Consider the following 19027-nt stretch of genomic DNA (forward strand, 5'->3'; position numbering starts at 1 on the left):
AACAATGCATTAGGAGCAAGGGTGAAAACTTTTGAACAGAATGAATGATGTGTAATTTTTTCTTATTTTGCCTAAATATCACATTGTTTTTCATTTAGTACTGTCGTTTAGAAACTACAGAAGTCTTCCCAGAAGACAAAATAAATTAAATTTACCCTGATCTTTAAATGAAAAAAGTTTTCACCCCCAGCTTATGCTTAATGCATCGTGTTTCTTTCTGGAGCATCAGTGAGCGTTTAAACCTTCTGTAATAGTTGCATATGAGTCCCTCAGTTGCCCTCAGTGTAAAAAGAGAATGTAATAAAAGAGATGACTGCTGTGAGTGTTGTTTCCCAGGGTTGACAGGCCTATCAAAAGCCGCCGGTCCTTGCAGATAACATAATCTGCACCTGCAAATGGAGGCCTTCCTGTTTGCTTTGGACCAACCACTGCTTCCCTTATCCTTCCACCCTCCTATCCCAGACTGAAGCCCTGGGGAAGAGCGCCAAGCCCCTGTTTTACAAGTCCCAGGCTGGGCACTGTGCTGAGTCCGCATGAATGCTGTTGCACAGCCGCGGGCCGTCTCACGACAGACATATTCATCCTTAATCTCATCCATCCGCTCACCGTCTTAAATCTTTTTCATTGGTTCCATGTGTTGAATCGTAGAGCATGACCTCCTCATGCAAGTAGAGCGAAATTAAATGTGGCTGAAAGACACTTATCAAAACACAGAAACGGCATCCCGATCCGGCCAACCGCGCGCTCTGATATGCTTCCAAAACTGAGGATCAGGTCAGAAAGCAGGTCATTTACGAAACATTCATTTAAAAAAAAAACTAAAACTAGAAGTCAAAAGACAATTTTGAGCGCCCTACTTCACGTCATGCCCTCTTTTGGCTCAGTGTCCCATGACAATGAGTAATTAGGTCTGTAATTGGGACACAGCATATGTGGCTATACAAGAAAAGATTTCATGGCCAGACAGATGGCCGACCTGTAACCAATACCAGCTTTTGAACCGCTACAACTCATAGATAAGAACATCTAAGAAAATCCCAATGGGGCGCTTTCGTTTAATGTATTATATTATGGTATATTAAGAATGGGGAGATTCCTTTGCCTTTATTGTGCTGAAGCTGAAAAGAAAAATCTCTCCATATCACATATCTAGAGAATAATTAAAGGTCAGCTAGAGTCCAGATTTCTTCTCAACCCCCTACAACTACAGTAGTTATTAGTTAAAGGGATAGTTCTCCCAAAAATAAAAATTTGGTTATTAATTACTCACACTCATGTCGTTCCAAACCCGTGAGACCTTTGTATATCTTCGGAACACAAATTAAGATATTTTTGATTAAATTCGAGACGCAAAATTTCACGATGCATACGTCTGTACACTACAAGTCAAAAGTCTCTTCTGCTCACCAAAGCCTGCATTTATTTGATCCAAAGTACAGCAAAAACAGCAGATTTTTAAAATATCTTTACTTTTCGAAACAATAACTGTTTTCTATTTAAATATGTAATTTATTCCTGTGATTTCAAAGCTGAATTTGTATCATCATTACTCCAATCACATGATCCTTCAGAAATCATTCTAATATACTGATTTGCTGCTCAAAAAACATTATTATTATTATTACTATTATTGCTGTTATTATTTTTGTTATTATTATTATGTTGAAAACAGCTGATACACTTAGGTTTATTAGGTTTTTTGATTAATAGAAAGTTCAAAAGAACAGCATTTATCTAAAATATAAATCTTTTATAACATTATAAATGTCTTTATCAGCTTTTTAATCAATTTAAAGCATCCTTGCTATTGCTAAAGAAAATTACTAATTTCTATAATTTCCCTCCAAAATAAAATAAAATAAAATAAAATAAAAATTAGATAAATTCTATTAATCAAAGAATCATGAAAATGTACTCAACCGTTAAATATTGATAATAACAATAATTAAAAAAAAGGTTTCTTGAACAGTAAATCAGCATATCAGAATGATTTCTGAAGGATCATGTGGCACTGAAGACTGGAGTAATGATGCTGAAAATTTAGCTTTGATCACAGGAATAAATTACATTTTAAAATACATTCAAATAGAAAACAGTTATTTTTAAACAGTAAAAATATTTCAAAATGTTACTGTTTTGCTGTACTTGAGAATAAATAAATAAATGCAGGCTTGGTGAGCAGAACCATAAAAAACATAATAAATCTTACTGTTCAAAAACTTTTGACTCGTAGTGTATATGTTGTGAACGTACGTTAAGGACTGACACGTACAAGAAGAAATTGTTGAATAAAGTCGTTATTTTTGTTTTCTTTGCACACAAAAAGTATTCTCATAGCTTCATAACATTAAGGTTGAACCACTGATGTCACAGACTATTTTAACAATATCCTTACAACCCTTCTTGGCCTTGAACGTGTCTACGCAGAGTCAGAAAGCTCTCGGATTTCATCAAAAATATTTTAATTTGATGAAAGGTCTCGTGGGTTGCAACTAAATAATTACAGAATTTTCATTTTTGGGTGAACTATCCCAAAAATAGCTACACTGTAAAAAACAATTTGTTGAGTCAACTTAAAATAATTTGTAACCTGGCTGCCTTAAAATTTTAAGTTTAGTCAACTCAAAAAAAGTTTATTCAACTTTAAATGTTAAATTATACTAAGTGACAACTTAGATATTTGAGTTGAATTAACTCAAAATTTTAAGGCAGCTGGGTTACTTACCCATCTGTTAAGTTTAGCAAACACAAATATCTAAGTTGTTACTTTTGTTACTAGTTGTTACTACATTTTAGTTGACTGAACTTAAAATTTTAAGGCAGCAGCGTAACAAATTATTTTAAGCTGATTCAACAAATTGTGTTTTTTATTTTTTACAGTGTAGTTGACATGCTGACACATCTGATCGACCTTTTACTATAAGGGGAGGTCTCATATTTAGGGAAAAAAAATTTAGGGAACAGCGGCTGATGCTGTAGGTCACATGACAATGCCAGCATGGCAAATACAGTATGTCTAGACTGTATTTATACTGTACATGCCTATTTACAGAGCAAATGTTATTGTTATTAAATGTTATTAACCGTTACTGCGTCACTCTGAGTTTACGCTTCAGTGTGAACATTTAACAAAGTACCTGCCGTTTATAGATCTGCAGGATTTTGCCACTCCAGTGTGCTTTCTATCACCCTGACTGTACTGCTGTCACATCGCTGGCAGGTAACCATCGACCACCCACTGTCTGTGTCTGTATGTGTGCGTCATGTTTCAGTGCTCATGCTGTCTTGAGTTAAACACATGGATTCACATCAGAAGAGCAGTCTGGCAGGGCTTTTGTTTGTGGCATCATGGAGGGTTTGATGTCATTAATGAACTCAGATTCGCACTGGTGTTTCTCCGCTCTCTGAGCTCCATTAGGTCATGGAGGATAAACGGTATGACTTGGCCTCAGTGTGTCCTGCATACCTGAACATGCAGCGGTGTCCAGTAAAAATGAATAAGTGTGATTTCATAAAAGAACAGATTTGCTTGTTAAAAAAATATTATGATAGAAACAGACAGAGGTAACAGCAGACCCATGCGATGGCCTCACGTATGGCAAAACACAACAAGGACACAGTAAATTCCTCTGTTCCCACTGCAAAATAATCAAGACTGAAACCTTTGCCCTAAAGTTAAAGAACTCTTCATCCATCTCAACAGTGGCTCGATGACCAAGGTTTAGTAATGCAGTGGTTCTCAACCTTTTTGACTCCATAGTCCACAACAATATTCAAAGGCCTCATGATGTTTCTAGCTGTTTGTGAATTACTGGATAAGCATAAAGGACAAGGGGCCAGATTTTGCTAAACAGGCCAAATTAGTGCTAAATTCTGAGACTGTATTTACTGACAATGCACTGACAATACAGCCAGATCATTTCCATAACAACCAATGCAATCTACTAAGAGCAGCGCAAATTATCGCCTGCTTTAAGACATGCTTTTTTTGGGCGTTAAATAAAGCTGCAAATACCAGTGAATTGATGAGTGCAGATCTTGGTAAATAGTGTTGCGTGATTCATTCATCCTCCCATAAATTTACAGATCGAAAAGGAAACTCCTATAAATGCATATTCAATAAGGTGAGTCACAAAAATAACTGTCCACACCTTTTCAGAGCTAATTTCACACCATGTGTCTTTAGTAAATCCTGACAATAGTTTTTTTTAAATGCCAAATGAGGGTTTGTGCTGGCGCAAGCTGAGTAAATCTGGCCCAAGGACTCAATTTCTAAGATTTTATTATTTTACATGACTTTTCTGCAAATAAGAGAATAATAGATCATTTGTTAGAAATGCTAAGAACATTTAGTAAAAAATGCTTAAAGAAGGCTTTGGAAATAACATTTGAGAAACAAATGAAGAAAAAAATTATTTGAAATAAAATTTTTCCATTTTCCTTCTGGATTTCTATTTTTCCCATTTTAATTTTTCTAGACTCTAAACTTACACAATTTAACAGCAATTTATTATAAATGTAAATAAATAAATAAACAAATAAATAAGGCCCTATGAAATACGTATTTTTTCTTTAAAAATTTTTTTTTTAAATTTAATTCTGGCAAATAACTTACATAATTTAACAGCAATTTATTATAAATGTATTTATAAAATTGCATTTTAGTTTTTTAGTTTTAGTTTTTTTCTCAAATTAAATTTTATTTTTACCAAATTCTGTGTTTTCAATTAATTTCCTGGACTCCATTTTAATGGTTTCATTAAATTTTAATCAAAAGCATCTGTAATTAATTGATTTTATTAAAAGAATATTGTTTTATTTATTTATTTATTTATTCATTTTATTTTTTATGTTTTTCCTGAAATACTGTGTTGTGTATTTAACTTTTTCTGGGAATTAAATTCTGGCCAATAACTTGCACAATTTAACAGCAATTTATTATAAATGTAAAATAAATAAATAAATAATTGCATTTTAGTTTTTTAGTTTTAGTTTTTTCTCAAATTAAATTTTATTTTTTACCAAATTCTGTGTTTTCCATTAATTTTCTGGATTCCATTTTAATGGTTTAATTAAATATTAATAATCAAAAGCATCTCTAATTAACTGACTTTATTAAAAGAATATTTATTTATTTTTCTAAAATACTGTGTTGTGTATTTACATTTTTCTGGTAATTAAATTCTAGCAAATAACTTACACAATTTAACAGCAATTTATTATAAATGTTTAAAAAAAACAAAAAACATTTTTTTTATGAAATACATTTAGTTTTTTTCTCAAATTCAATTTTATTTTTACCAAATTCTGTGTTTTCCATTAATTTTCTGGATTCCATGTTAATGGTTTCATTAAATTTTAAGAATCAAAAGCTTCTCCAATTAATTAACTTTATTAAAAAACATTTTTTTTCTGACACATATTCATATATTGAGGCGGCAGAGGTTCATAAATTGAGAAACATTCATTCATAAATAGTTTTTTTTTCGGCTTAATATTCACAGACAGCTCCATATCATGTTTTGATTTAAGTGTACTGACCTACTTTTGATTTATTCATCCAAAATTTGAAAAATTAAATGACATTCCGCATTATACAGTAAATTTTATGATTGTATGCCATGATTCCGTTTGCGTCTTTTTTTTTTTAGTTTCTCAGATGCTGAAGTAACGGCTAAGGAAACAGGCTTACTTAAACACTGTGAAACTCTCTCTGCACCAACAAACTAGATATCCTGAAGATCAGCGTGCGCTGTTTTAGATCACTTTGGTTTGAAAGCATCTGCTAAGAACATAACGTCATACAAAGCCTCTTCATTTTGTCTTTACGAAGTCTAACATGTCCAGTTATCCAAAATCTCTGCCGACACTTAATTGACAATGAAAAGATTAATGGAAACATTTAACAGATTAGCCATTTTAAATCAGAGAAAGTAGAGATAAGGAGCATTAACTTAGAATCCTGCTTCTCTCAGACGGAGAGGTGATTGTTAAGCACTTTGATATATGAGCTGTTTAAACACCGTTCTGACAGGATGACAGTGTAATCTGGTGCACCGAACCTTCAACTGAGGATAAGAGGATAAAACACCCAACACACACACACACACACACACACACACACAATGACCTAATGTTGGAGAGCTCTAACCTTCTTCTTGCTGCAGTATATCTGCCATTTCTTTTCTGCTGGTAAGGCAAACATGGCCTCTCTGTGCTTCTCTGTGAGGTCCAGCTCATCCTAAAATGAAAGAAAAGGACAGACAGAAAGTGAAAAGAAAGATTAGATATTTTTGAACCTGGACATGGCAAAAACAAACTGTAAATCCCTTGAGGCAGGGTCAATATCCAGCCACAAACCAATGATAACAGCATGTGGAAACCACAGAATGTTTTTTCAACTTTCTCCTTACCCACAAATACTTCCTCAAATCCTTCAGCAGAGAGGACACAGAGGAAATTGACAGAAAGAGAACAAAACGTCTGTGATAGCAGACAGTGTAAGTAGTGATTTGTGCTGCAGACCTGGTGAAATGACATTTCTTTCCACTGTATACTTACATAAGGCTGGAATGATAATAAACCAAAGTTTATTTGAACTTCACTTGACTTGAGATTGGAAAACGCAAAGGAAATGAATCATATGGATTACAGTGGATATTCACAAAAGCTTTTCGTATTAAATGAAACTACTTGTTTTGTATTCAAAAGCCAGGGATAAAGTTATAATGAATTAGAACTGAAGTGGCGAAAAGAGATTAAAAATCGCAATTCAGGTGTGAATTTAGGAATAAATATGATGGAAATATATTTCATATAGTTGACTGTTGACAAATACGATGAAAGGCAACAACTCCATAAATGCAGTTATGCCCTAAAATTCAAGATATTGGTCCAAGAAATTGCCCCTGTATGTGTTTTGTGTCATATTTATATATATCACATATCACACGATATCACGCAGCGAACGCAACGTGACATAAATGCTAATTTTGTCCCGAATCTATCACAAACTTAAAGGTGATTTCATACAACAGTTCAGTAAATAAGAAGTTGATATTGTGTTATATTTTAAACACAATATTATGTTTGCACATCTCTGAGCAACACAGTGGTGTTTAGTTTCTGAATGAATCCACGTTTTGAACGAATTGTGTGAATCAATGATTCAAAGGCTCATTCAACGAGAGCCATTTATTTAATTCCTGAACGAATCAGCCGTTTGAATGAATCGAATGAATGAATGACTCAAAGACATTTATCGCCACCTGCAGATTTTGTTTTTTATTTAGCGTATAATTTCATTAAAAAAAAATTGTAATAAACATAAAAACAATAAAGGGATTCTGTCATCATTTACTCACCCTCATGTCATTTCAAACCTTTCTTTTATTGAACATAAAAGAAGTTATTTTGAAGACTGTTGGTAACAGCTGTTTTGGTTACCAATCACTGTTATTGTATGAACAAAAACTACTGAGATGTTTCTCAAATTATCTTCATTTATGTTCCATAGTGTACATTAGGCCGTTGCAACCTAAATGTTTATGTGTAATACATTTTATTAAGTTAATCATTTTATTAAGTTAAATGTAAACGATTGTGTTGTTATGTGTCCAACATTTGTAGTGTCTCAAATTCAATTCAAATTCATTACAGCTTGTTGTAAATTCAGCTCAAAACCATCTGTAAACACTGAACGACTGACGAATGGCTTTGGCTATGAAAGTCGTACACATAAACTTCTACCACTTGTAATTTCCTTTTGTGTTGTCCTTGAAAAAGCAGTTCACCACAACAATCACTGTGTTGTGGTTCGTCCTCACAGTGGGTGTGGGTTTCCACAAAGAAAGAACTGGTTTGTTTGTTAGCTTCTCTCGCCATGGGAGTCCCATGCGAACTGATGATTCCACTGTGAATTCCCACTTGTACACTCACACAAGCAAAAATATTCATATTACAGTGTATATGGGAGAGATATCCATTCACTTAAACACAACTAAATCAGTGTACAATCAGAAAGAATATTCTGTGACATGAGGGTGTTGTTCCTTTTGTAAATGTCGTTTTACAAAGCACTCTGTTGTCCTCCAGAGACACTGCAAGATTTTTCCCATAGCCTCCTATATCTGTAGTGTACTGCACTCTGTTGACTTATCTAAAATCCTGAGGCTCTTTTTTTAAATACGTTATTAAAAATATATAAAATTAGGTAAAATATCTTTTTCCCCTCAAGCCATCCTATTTGTATATTTCTTCTTTCAGACAAATACAATCAGAATCGTATTAAAAAATATCCTGGCTCTTCCAAGCTTTATAATTGCAGCGAATGGGTGTTGAGCTTTTGAAGTCCAATAAAGTGCATAAATCTATCATAAAAAGTCCCGGGATTAATAAAGGCCTTCTGAAACAAATCGATGCATTTGTGCAAAAAATATATATGCATATTTAAAACTTTATAAACTCAATCATCTCAAGCTTTTGCTAACTGTCGTATGCGCATTCACTAGAGAGTGACATTTCAGCAGATGTGGGTGAGCATATACTAGACTCACAAGAACCAAGTTTTGTTTACAGCAAAGGAAAACCAGTCTCCTCTTGGCTTATATCAAAATCCTTCAACATTTTTCTTTACAAATCCTCATTTTGTACTTCTAATTCACACCCTGTGTTTTGTTTTTCATTGGTATCTCCACTGTGCTTCCACGTTCATTTACATCATCCACTGGAACGCCACTTTCTCTAAAACGTGTACAACAGTTAACGGAAGCTAGAGATTACATATTAAATTGGGATATTTTTCTTACATTAACCCCCCAGAACCATGTGGAGCACTTTTTATGATGGATGGATGCACTTTACTGAACACCAAAATCTCAACACCCATTCACTGCCATTATAAATCTTGGAAGAGCCAGGACATTTTTAATAATATAACTCCGGTTGTATTCGTCTGAAAGAAGAAAGTCATATACACCTAGGATGGCTTAAGGGTGAGTAAATCATAAGGTAATTTTCATTTTTGGGTGAACAATCCTTTTAAGTTTGATGTCAGTAAGATTCTAATCATTCTAATATGCTGATTTGCTTCTCAAGAAACATTTCTTAGAATTATTGATGTTGAAAATGATGTGCTACTTAATATTTCTTTGGAAACCATGATACATTTAGGAATATAAAGTTCAAAAGAACAGCATTTATTTGATACAGAACTATTTTGTAACATTATAAATGTTACTTTTGATCAATTAGTGCATCCTAATTTCTTTTACAAAAAACATAAATACTAAACATAATGTACATTGTTCTAGGGCTGCCCTCGACTAAAGATTTTTCTGGTTGACTAGTCGTTCATTTTAAGCATTAGTCAACTATTAGTCACACATTTATTAATAAACCATATAAATCATAATAATGAGTCTCAATTGCCTACATAGCTTAAGTGCTCAAGCACACAAAATAAAGCTTTCCGTAGCGCACCGGCAGATATAATGATTATGATGGTGTCTTTTTATGCATTAACGTTTTAACAATTTATTGATGAATTAGTGCATTCTTTGTTTTCGGCTTAAATCGGCGACATGCGTTTCATGCGGATTACATAATCTGAGAATATTTGTTTTGTATTTTAATTGATTTAGAAATTAAATGTAGACATTTCGCTCTCTATAGATGTATTTTTCATGTCTGTAAGGCAAATATACATGGAGTTTCGAAATTTCACGCTCAAGTTCACAGAGACCAAGATGGCAGAAAGCGCATCCTGGTTACTTTCATTATTTTACAAAAGCGCAACGTTTCATTGTTACTGTAAGTGCACACAAATAAACGCAGAGTCTTTATAGATTCGAAAGATGTATTACTATTATCTGTATGACCAAAAATGATGGAGTACTTTAAGAGCAAGTGACAACACCAGCACCTCCATCTGTCATGCAGTGAGCGTGCTACTGTTCAGCTTCCACACTCCACACAGACACTTCAATAGCACACATTCTTCAAGGTTAACATTAGATTGAGTGGCCATGTAAAGTTGCTACTACATACATCTTTCAGATAAGCCATATTTGAGGTCGATGAATGATAGGTGAGTGTTTGGATGTCCTCATAGACCAGCTGTGAACACTTCCTGTGGATTTTTTTTTTTCTGTGACTAATACATTTTTGGTCAACCAAGCCTCTTCTCGTTGACTAATGGTTGGTCGGCTATTAGGGTGAAGCCCTACATTGTTCAATAAAGCCAGCAGATCTTTAACTCTGAATCAAACTGAATTGGATCGCGTTCAAGAAACGAATCCACCATTGACCTGCCCATTTCAGCAGCAGAACCTAATAAAGAGGTCTCTCAGCGTACATCTCTCACTGTAAATCCCTGCATGTAGCACTACACGGTGATCTGTCTGCCAGAACTGGTAATGTCTTCCTGTCTGGCAGTTCTTGGTGACAGTGATGTCCCTGATGCTTCACAAGGATGCAGGAGAGAGGAAGAGCTGCTGTTCTTCTCATCCGGCCTGGTGTCTCTTCCATCGCTCATCTTCCTGCGAATCCCCCGGCCTTTAGCGGAAACGAGCTGCACAGTCAGCAGAAAGTCTAGACATCCCCGGCATATACGCATAAAGAATACGCGTACAGTGTTTTGTTACAGTCAAGGGCAGCCAGACAACAACCAGGATGTTCCATTCATGCAGAAAACCACACCTTGCCTTATCTGAACCCAACACGCCACATCAAGCCCCAGCATTCAGTTGCAGAACAAACATGAAAGCCTGGGCCGTGTACATCAATCTATCAATGCCCTACAAAACCTTTCAGCACTCGTAATGAGGAAAAGGTCCACTGTAGACTGTACATTAAGTGATTGAGCTGTCAAATCTACTCTTGATTAAAATAAACTTGGCTCTAATGGAGAACAAAGTAGGAAAACTCTCAAACTACATCAATTAAAATAGTTTAAGCGTTTAGAAGTAATTTATTATACAGTTCACTATGTCTTCATGCTTTATACAGATGTTAAAGGTATAGCTCATCTGAAAATAAAAGTTCTGTCATTATTTATTCCGTAAAAGACAAAAGGAGAAATTCAGAAAAATGCACTGTAAAAAACAATTTGTTGAGTCAACTTAAAATAATTTGTTACCTGGCTGCCTTAAAATTTTAAGTTCAGTCAACTCAAAAAAAGTTTATTCAGTTGGAAATGTTAAATTATACTAAGTGACTTAGATATTTGAGTTGATTCAATTTAAAATTTTAGGCAGCTGGGTTACTTACCCAGCTTTTAAGTTTAACAAACACAAATATCTAAGTTGTTAGTTAGTACAACTTAACATTTCAAGTTGACTAAACTTATTTGAGTTGACTGAACTTAAAATTAAGGCAGCAGGGTAAAAAATTATTTTAAGCTGACTCAACAAATTGTGTTTTTTATTTTTTACAGTGTGTGCTGGTCACTCTTTTCCATGCAATTACAATAGCTAATTCCATCTACATATTTTTGTGCATTTCGGGGTATCACTATTAAAAATAATGACGGATGAAAGGCCAAGATGTGTGTAAAATCTTAAAATATGCATAAACAATTTCTGTACTGAGGCAGTATTTTTTTTTAATCCGATAAGAAGTCATGCACATAAACAATATAAACACATTTGCTGAATAAGTTCTAGGATGCGTGACAATAAATGCATGTTCATGACTTTGCTTAAACAGATCATATGACTAGATAACTGGACTAACCAGATGACCAATCTCATTGCACGCGATCTCAAATGCAATTTTAGTCACTCTGAAGTGCCTGGGCCAAAGTTTGTCATCAAAATATAATTACCTCCCAAAGCTGTCTCACACAATTGTGTTCCCACACATCAGGTATCCACCTCCAAATGCAAAATAATATGACAGCTTTTGTTATTGTTTTGTCTATGTAACAAGCTACAGTGGCTTTCATGGTTGCAGCAACTTCCATTTTTATTACTTACAATTTGCGCCAGTTTCCCAGGAAGCAAAGATTCTGTTCTCTTGAACACGTAAGATTGAAACAGTGCTTTACCTGTAAACGTTTTATACAACATTCAGGTTTTTAAATTCACAATTTTTCATGAAAACACAGGTAATGAGATCACTGGAGCTTTTCAAAGCTTTGAAAAGGACACAAAACACCACAAATGTGGTGTGTAACATTCTTTTTTAATCTTCTGAAGTTATATTATAACTTTGTTTGAGAAATGTACAGAAAATTAAGTAATTATTCAATGAAAATCATGACATCCACTCTAGCTCTCTTTTATGGAAGCCCATTTCTGACACTGAATAAAAAAAAAAAATAGTAATTGCGACTTTTTATCTCTCAATTCTGACTGCTGCAATTGCATGCAATAAAGTCAGAACTGCGAGATATAAACTCGCATTTATGAGTACATATCTTTTTTTCCCTTCTCAAAACTGGACTCGTAATTATAACTCATAATTGCAAGTTTATATCTCACAATTCTGAGAAAAAAGTCATAATTGCGAGTTATAAACTTGTAATTGCAAGAAAAAAGTCATAATTGCAAGTTTTTTTTCTGCAATTCTAACTTAATTTCTCGCAGATGCAAGTTTATATCACGCAATTTTAAGGAAAAAGTCCGAATTGCGAGAAAAAAAATGAAATCACAAGCTATAAATTTGCACTTGTGAGTGGAACTTTTTTTTAATATATATAATGTGAGATATAAACTTGCAGCTGTGAGAGAAAAGTCAGAATTGTAACTTCAATTCTAACTTAATTTCTCGCAAATGTGAGTTTGTATTGAGCAGTTCTAAGAAAAAAGTCAGAATTGTGAGAAAAAAGTTAGAATTGCAATATTCAAACTCGCATTTGCAAGAAAAAAAGTCAGATTTGTGAGTTTTTATCTCACAATTGAGAGTTTATATCACACAATTATGAAAAAAAAATCAGAATGGCAAGATATAAACTCGAGTTTGCAATAAAAAAAAGTCAGATTTTTGAGTTTTTATCTCACAATTCTGACATTATAACTCGCAATTGCAAATTTATATCTCACAATTCTGAGCAAAAAGTCAGAATTGCAAGAAAGAAGTCAATTTCAGTTTGCATAACTGTGAGATAAAAGGTCACAATAACATTTTTTATTATTTTTTATTCAGTTGCGGAAACAGGGTGCTTCCATAATTTTTGGTGTGATCATCATGAGAGAAATAACAATATCCAGTATGTGAATGAATCAATCAGACTGATACACTTACAGAACTTGCTGAAGACCTGTAATATGATGCATGAATCATATGGACTATTACTGTCATATTTTATGGTCCTTTTACACCCACATTTGCTGTAATTGCATGGAGAAGAACAACCAGTACTACATTCTATAAATAAGTCATGCAGTTGGGAAAAAACATGAGAGTGGGTAAATGATGACAGAATTTTAATTTTTGGGTGACCTATCCCTTGAATTCTATGCTATAAAAGGTTATAAGACAGTAATTTTAAGTGTCAAATGTCATATCTGGGGCCAATCATAACACATAGACCTAATATAATTTCATGAAAAAAGACATATCACATGGAAACTCCCTTCTTGTATGTCATTTTTCATTTTAGCCTGAAAAGCCTCTTTGTCCTGAGCATATTTTTGTAATTCTAATGTACTCAGTGTTCTGAAAATGATGAATTTGTAAGAAGACTTTGCCAAGCCGTAACACGAAGGGAGATTTGCATAATAACCTCTAAATAAACCAAATAAATGTCAGCCACAGTATTTTAAATAGTTACAGAGGTACCTTCTACTAAACATAATATTACGTAAGTGTGAATAAGCAGGCAGGTTACCACTTACGCAACACCGGTTTACAAACTCAACAATAACTTGCCAGAACGGCACGTGCTGAGAGCATGAAATCTTTCTGTGAGGGCTGTGAAAAGACAGCAACTGCTGCTGCTTTGTGTTGTACATCAATTCGAACCCAAGTACAGGGAAAGGGAGGTTAAGAGCGGGTCAGACCAAAAACAAGCAATTACTCTGCTGTGCGGTCCAAGACACAACGCCTCTCAATGGGACCCTTTGAATGTGCAAAGTGGAAGCTGGCAGAGATGAAGGAGGAGACGAGAGAGAGTCTGCAGCACGCCACACTGCTGCCATTTCTATTCAACCAAGGATTAAAGACAACACGTTTGATGGATCAATTACAGCTCCTTAATTATGCTAAATTACAGCGCAAACAAGGAGGGACTGAGGACGTGGAAAATAATAGTTTGGTTTTTTGTTAATTAGCTCCACATGCAACACAAAAATACTAGTATGGAGATAAAAAAATGATAATATAATATGTGACCCTAGACCACAAAACCAGTCTTAAGTCGCATGGGTATATTTGTAGCAACAGCCAAAAATATATTGTATGGGTCAAAATTGTTGTTTTTTCTTTTATGTCAAAAATCATTAGGATATTAAGTAAAGATCATGTTCCATTAAGATATTTTGTAAATTTCCTACCGTAAATATATCAAAACTTAAGTTTTGATTAGTAATATGCATTGCTAATAACAACCCTCAATTAAAAAAAATAAATAAATAAAAAATAATACGCTTATGACTGGTTTTGTGGTCCAGGGTCACATATAATATAATATAATATAATATAATATAATATAATATAATATAATATAATATAATATAATATAATGCATACTACTATTCAAAAGTTTGGGTTCAATAACAATTTTTTTTAAACAAATTAATACATTTATTCAGCAGGATGCATTACATTTTAGAGCCCTATGAGATTTTATTTTCACAAATTCTGTTTTATTTTTTCACAAATTTCCATTTTTTCCATTTTATTTTTTTCTGATTTACAATTTTGTGTTTTAATTTTTCTTGACTCTATTTTAATGGTTAAATTAAAAAATATTCATCAAAAAGCATGTGTAATTAATTAAAAGCATGAAACTTTTTTCAGCAATTTGCTGTAAAATGCTGTAACTTTACAGTAATTTGTTCAAAGTTTACCAAAAATTTTATTTTTAAGGCACTATGAAATACATTTTAGTTTTTTCTACAATTAAGTTGCATTTTTACCAAATTCTGTTTTTTTCCCATTAATTTTCTGGATTTCATTTTAATGATTTCATTAAATTTTAATAATAAAAAGTATCTGTAATTAACTGATTTTATTAAAATATATTTACTTTCTTTATTTCTTTACAGAAAAAAATGTTTTGTTTTGTTTATTTACATTTGTCTGGTAAATAAATTCTGGTAAATAATTTTTCTGGTAAATATTCCTTAAAAAATAATGTTTTAACAATAATTTTATTAGTAGTTGTACTAATTTCTTTTTTATTTCTTTTCTTTTCTTTATTGTAAACAAAGTGCTGTCTGTAGTTGTAATGTCATTACACTAAGTAATATTTCTGTCACAGTTTCTTCAAGTTAAACCAAACTTTTATTTTGACGGGCTGCTGTGAAGACCCTTAAGTTTCTGTTTGTATACGATACAATGTTTTCATACACAAACGTAAGCGGTAAAATCTTTATAAATTGACTCTCAGAACATTTCTAAAGATTATGTTTATGTTTAGAGGCTGAAAACACCACAAGCATCACAGTATATATTTTTTTGGAACCTCTGATACTTTTTTCAGGATTCTTTGATGAATAAAAAGTTAAAAAGAACAGCATTTATTCAAAATAGAAATCTTTCCTAACAATATAAGTCTTTACTATCACTTTTTATCAATTTAACACATCCTTGCTGAATAAAAGTATTCTGAAGGATCATGTGACACTGAAGGCTGAAAGGCAATGATGCTGAAAATTCAATAAATAAATTCTAATTTTAAAGTCGTCAGCAGGGATAAAACTGTACAGAAATGTTAAAAGTTGGCACCTACCACCAGCTCTGAGAACATGGCATCCAGCTCATCATAGCTAGGGATGGGCAGCGCAGGCTCCATGGCCTGCAGGGCGAAGTCCTCCCGCAGACGGTAGGTGATCTCTGGGTGGTCACTGCTCTGGAAGCAGCAGAAGAAGAAGGACACGCCGTGCCCTCCGCCCCCGCGTTTCCGTGGCGCCATGGCTGCTTCGGAGTGGGGGCTCAAGGGATGATGGGAGTGAGGGAGTGGTGGTCCTCCCCCAGGTGAGAGCTACGCTTGGGTCACTCAGCCCTGTGAGAAAACAGAAAAAGAAAGCTTCGTCAAGACATGAGATCATTTCTCAGGACAAAGAGTTTCATCAGCTTTGATAAAGTCCAGGCAACAACTCGATGATCTAATAGTTCTGCTTCATCTAAAACTCTAAATCAAGACGTCAGCCCTGAAAGACTCCGCTAGGACTAGTCAACCCCACAAGTAGTCACATAACACGCATGTAATCATCAGATTGGCTCATTCCAACTAACCACATCACAAGGGGTGACTACGGACCACAATGCATCACTCCCAACATAGGATTACAGAGGCTGTGCAAATTAACACAGCTTTCATCCACATGTGTCGGGCCACATTTATATTTAGGACAATAGAAAGAAATCCTGGGTTCCACTGACCAAAAACAAAAATAAAAAGCCTTTTATGAGATCCAAACGTAAGTCACAAGAGATACAGACAGCACTTTATTGTTTACAATAAAGAAAAGAAATAATCTATAAAACATCTGCGATATCTTAGAAATGCATTTTTTAATTGTTTAGTAATTAATACAAAAAAATCAATTATTATAATACATTAAAATGAAAAATAAGGTTTTAATATTTTTTTAAATTTAATTAAAAACAGTGGAAGAATTTTGTTGAAATTTGTAATTATATGATAATTATATAATAGTTTATATTTAAATTATATATAAAATATATAATAGATACTTAAATATATACAACATTAATATATGTTAGATGTAAAAATAAGGTTTATAATAATATATTAATATATATTTCTAAAGGGGAAAAAATAACATTTTATTAAAAAATATTAATATTAATTCTTAAATAAAAGCAGTTGAATATTTTTGTTGAATTTTTTAATAGTGATAATTCTACAATAATTTTTATTTTTTTTTTGCTTTTATAAAACATGGTTTATAAAATGTTTATTAATATAAATTCCTTCATTAAAAGCAATGGAATAATTTAGTTGATTTTTTTAAATTATATGATAATTAAATAATAATTTTATATTTATATTATATATTACATATAATATGTATATAATAGATATAATATATACAACAATAATATATGTTAACCATAAAAATAAGGTTTAGAATAATATATTAATATATATTTAAATTAAAAAAATGAGATGTTTTAATTAATATTAATTCCTTAATTAAAAGCAGTGGAACAACTTTGTTGAATTTTTTCAATAATGATAAATCTAAAATAATTTTAGATTTTTCGCTTTCATAAAACATTTTATTCTAATTTTTATTAATATTAATTCCTTAATTCTTTAATTAAATAAAACTAGATTTTATTTAATCTATAATAATTTGAGATTTTAGATTTTTTCCCCATTATGATATAAGAACAGTTGTTTCTCCCTGACTTTTTTTACTTTCTGCCCTAAAAAATAAAATTAATTTTAATTTACAAAATACAAACATGCTCTTCAAAGAAAAGGTGTATTCAAGCCATTTTATGTATGAGTTACATTATCTTATTTTTGAATAAATTAATAAATCTAAACCACACTGACCGTATTGCCATATAATAAACTCAAGAGCAGCCTCTCATGTTTGACATACTTTCCAAAAATGCGATGCAAACAACTGCTGTAAAAACAATGTGTGTACGCCAGAATCCACTGTGCAGAAACATCTGTCACTCAAGCCCTGCAGCAGAAGGTCCTTCAGCTGTCTTTACAGCTTTGCATTTGGGTGTGGAACCACAAACAAACAACACATGGTCAGAACAATGAACACCACGGTCACAGCATTGAATCTGCAAAACCAGCAAAATATCTCTACCATCAACAGGCGTACAAATGTGCAGGTGTGCGCAAACACCTGAGAGGCATTTCAGCACCGATAAAGTGAGGAACCGTTTGCCCTGTGGGCCAAAGATGATGATTCTGATCACAGACGTCTGCCCTGAGGTCACCGAGAAACACATTGTGGGAAAACATCCAAGACTTCCAGATAAAAACCTGAAAGAAGACGACTATTCTAGGAAAAAATAAAGAACGAGGAACTCAAGAGAAAAAATGAAGTGGATGAGAGAAAGTGTTTTCAAATTATGTAGGTGGAGATGTAAACGTTCCTAGCCAAGACGTCCCTTGAGTGGGCGAGTCTGGCACCGATGCCCCTTCACCGCCTGTCGGTCACCAATATAAATCGACACAGCTGGAGTACAGCTGAATATAACACCCCTCCGCCAGTCCATTGCCACAGTGGAATTCCCAGCTGCCCCTCCCTGGAATTGGAGTCGGTTGTCCCGACTGCAACTGCAAACTTCAAACGGGTTTTGAATGTAATACGTTTCATCTTTAGAAAAACTACTAATCCAAGGGAGGTGAATATGCAAGATGTACTACGAATTTTGTGTTAAAAAGAAAGGAGAAATTCACTTCCAGAATGAAACTTTCCTGACAATTTACTCACCTCACTTATATGTTCATGTCTTTCTTTCTTCAGTCGAAAAAAGGTTTTTAAGGAAACCATTACAGGACTTTTCTCCATATAGTGGACTTTAATAGGCTAAAGGTTCAAAATGCAGTTTCAATGAAGCTTCAAAGGGCTCTACGTGATCCCAGCCAAGAAATAAGGGTCTTATCTAGCGAAACGATTGGTCATTTTCTAAGAAAAATACACATTTATATACTTTTTAACCACAAATGCTCATCTCGCACTAGCTCGCACTAATAGTGTTTACAAAGCAAACATGCAGAGAAAGTCAAATGTCCTTGAAAAAAAATGTAAAACAAAATGTAAAACATTGATGTTGGATGATTTTGAAGTTGGAGGAGAAAATGAGATGGAGTTACACAGAAGAACATGATTACATAATGTGTTAAGATGCACATCACAGC

At 33.4% G+C, this 19027-nt stretch overlaps 1 protein-coding gene across 3 annotated transcripts in view; it reads right to left on the minus strand.

Annotated features, from left to right (window-relative positions):
- daam1b (dishevelled associated activator of morphogenesis 1b) overlaps window positions 1-19027 on the minus strand; it is a 106124-nt gene that overhangs the window by 39993 nt on the left and 47104 nt on the right. For all 3 annotated transcript variants that reach the window (XM_051138979.1, XM_051138980.1, XM_051138978.1), the window contains exons 2-3: window positions 15896-16168; window positions 6152-6241 (exon numbers count right to left, since the gene is read on the minus strand). In XM_051138979.1, coding sequence (XP_050994936.1) covers window positions 6152-6241; window positions 15896-16078 — 273 coding nt within the window. In that variant the 5' untranslated portion in view covers window positions 16079-16168. The remainder of the gene's footprint in view (window positions 1-6151; window positions 6242-15895; window positions 16169-19027) is intronic.

Source organism: Labeo rohita, chromosome 20 (assembly GCF_022985175.1).
Source record: "Labeo rohita strain BAU-BD-2019 chromosome 20, IGBB_LRoh.1.0, whole genome shotgun sequence".
Lineage (NCBI taxonomy): Eukaryota > Metazoa > Chordata > Actinopteri > Cypriniformes > Cyprinidae > Labeo > Labeo rohita.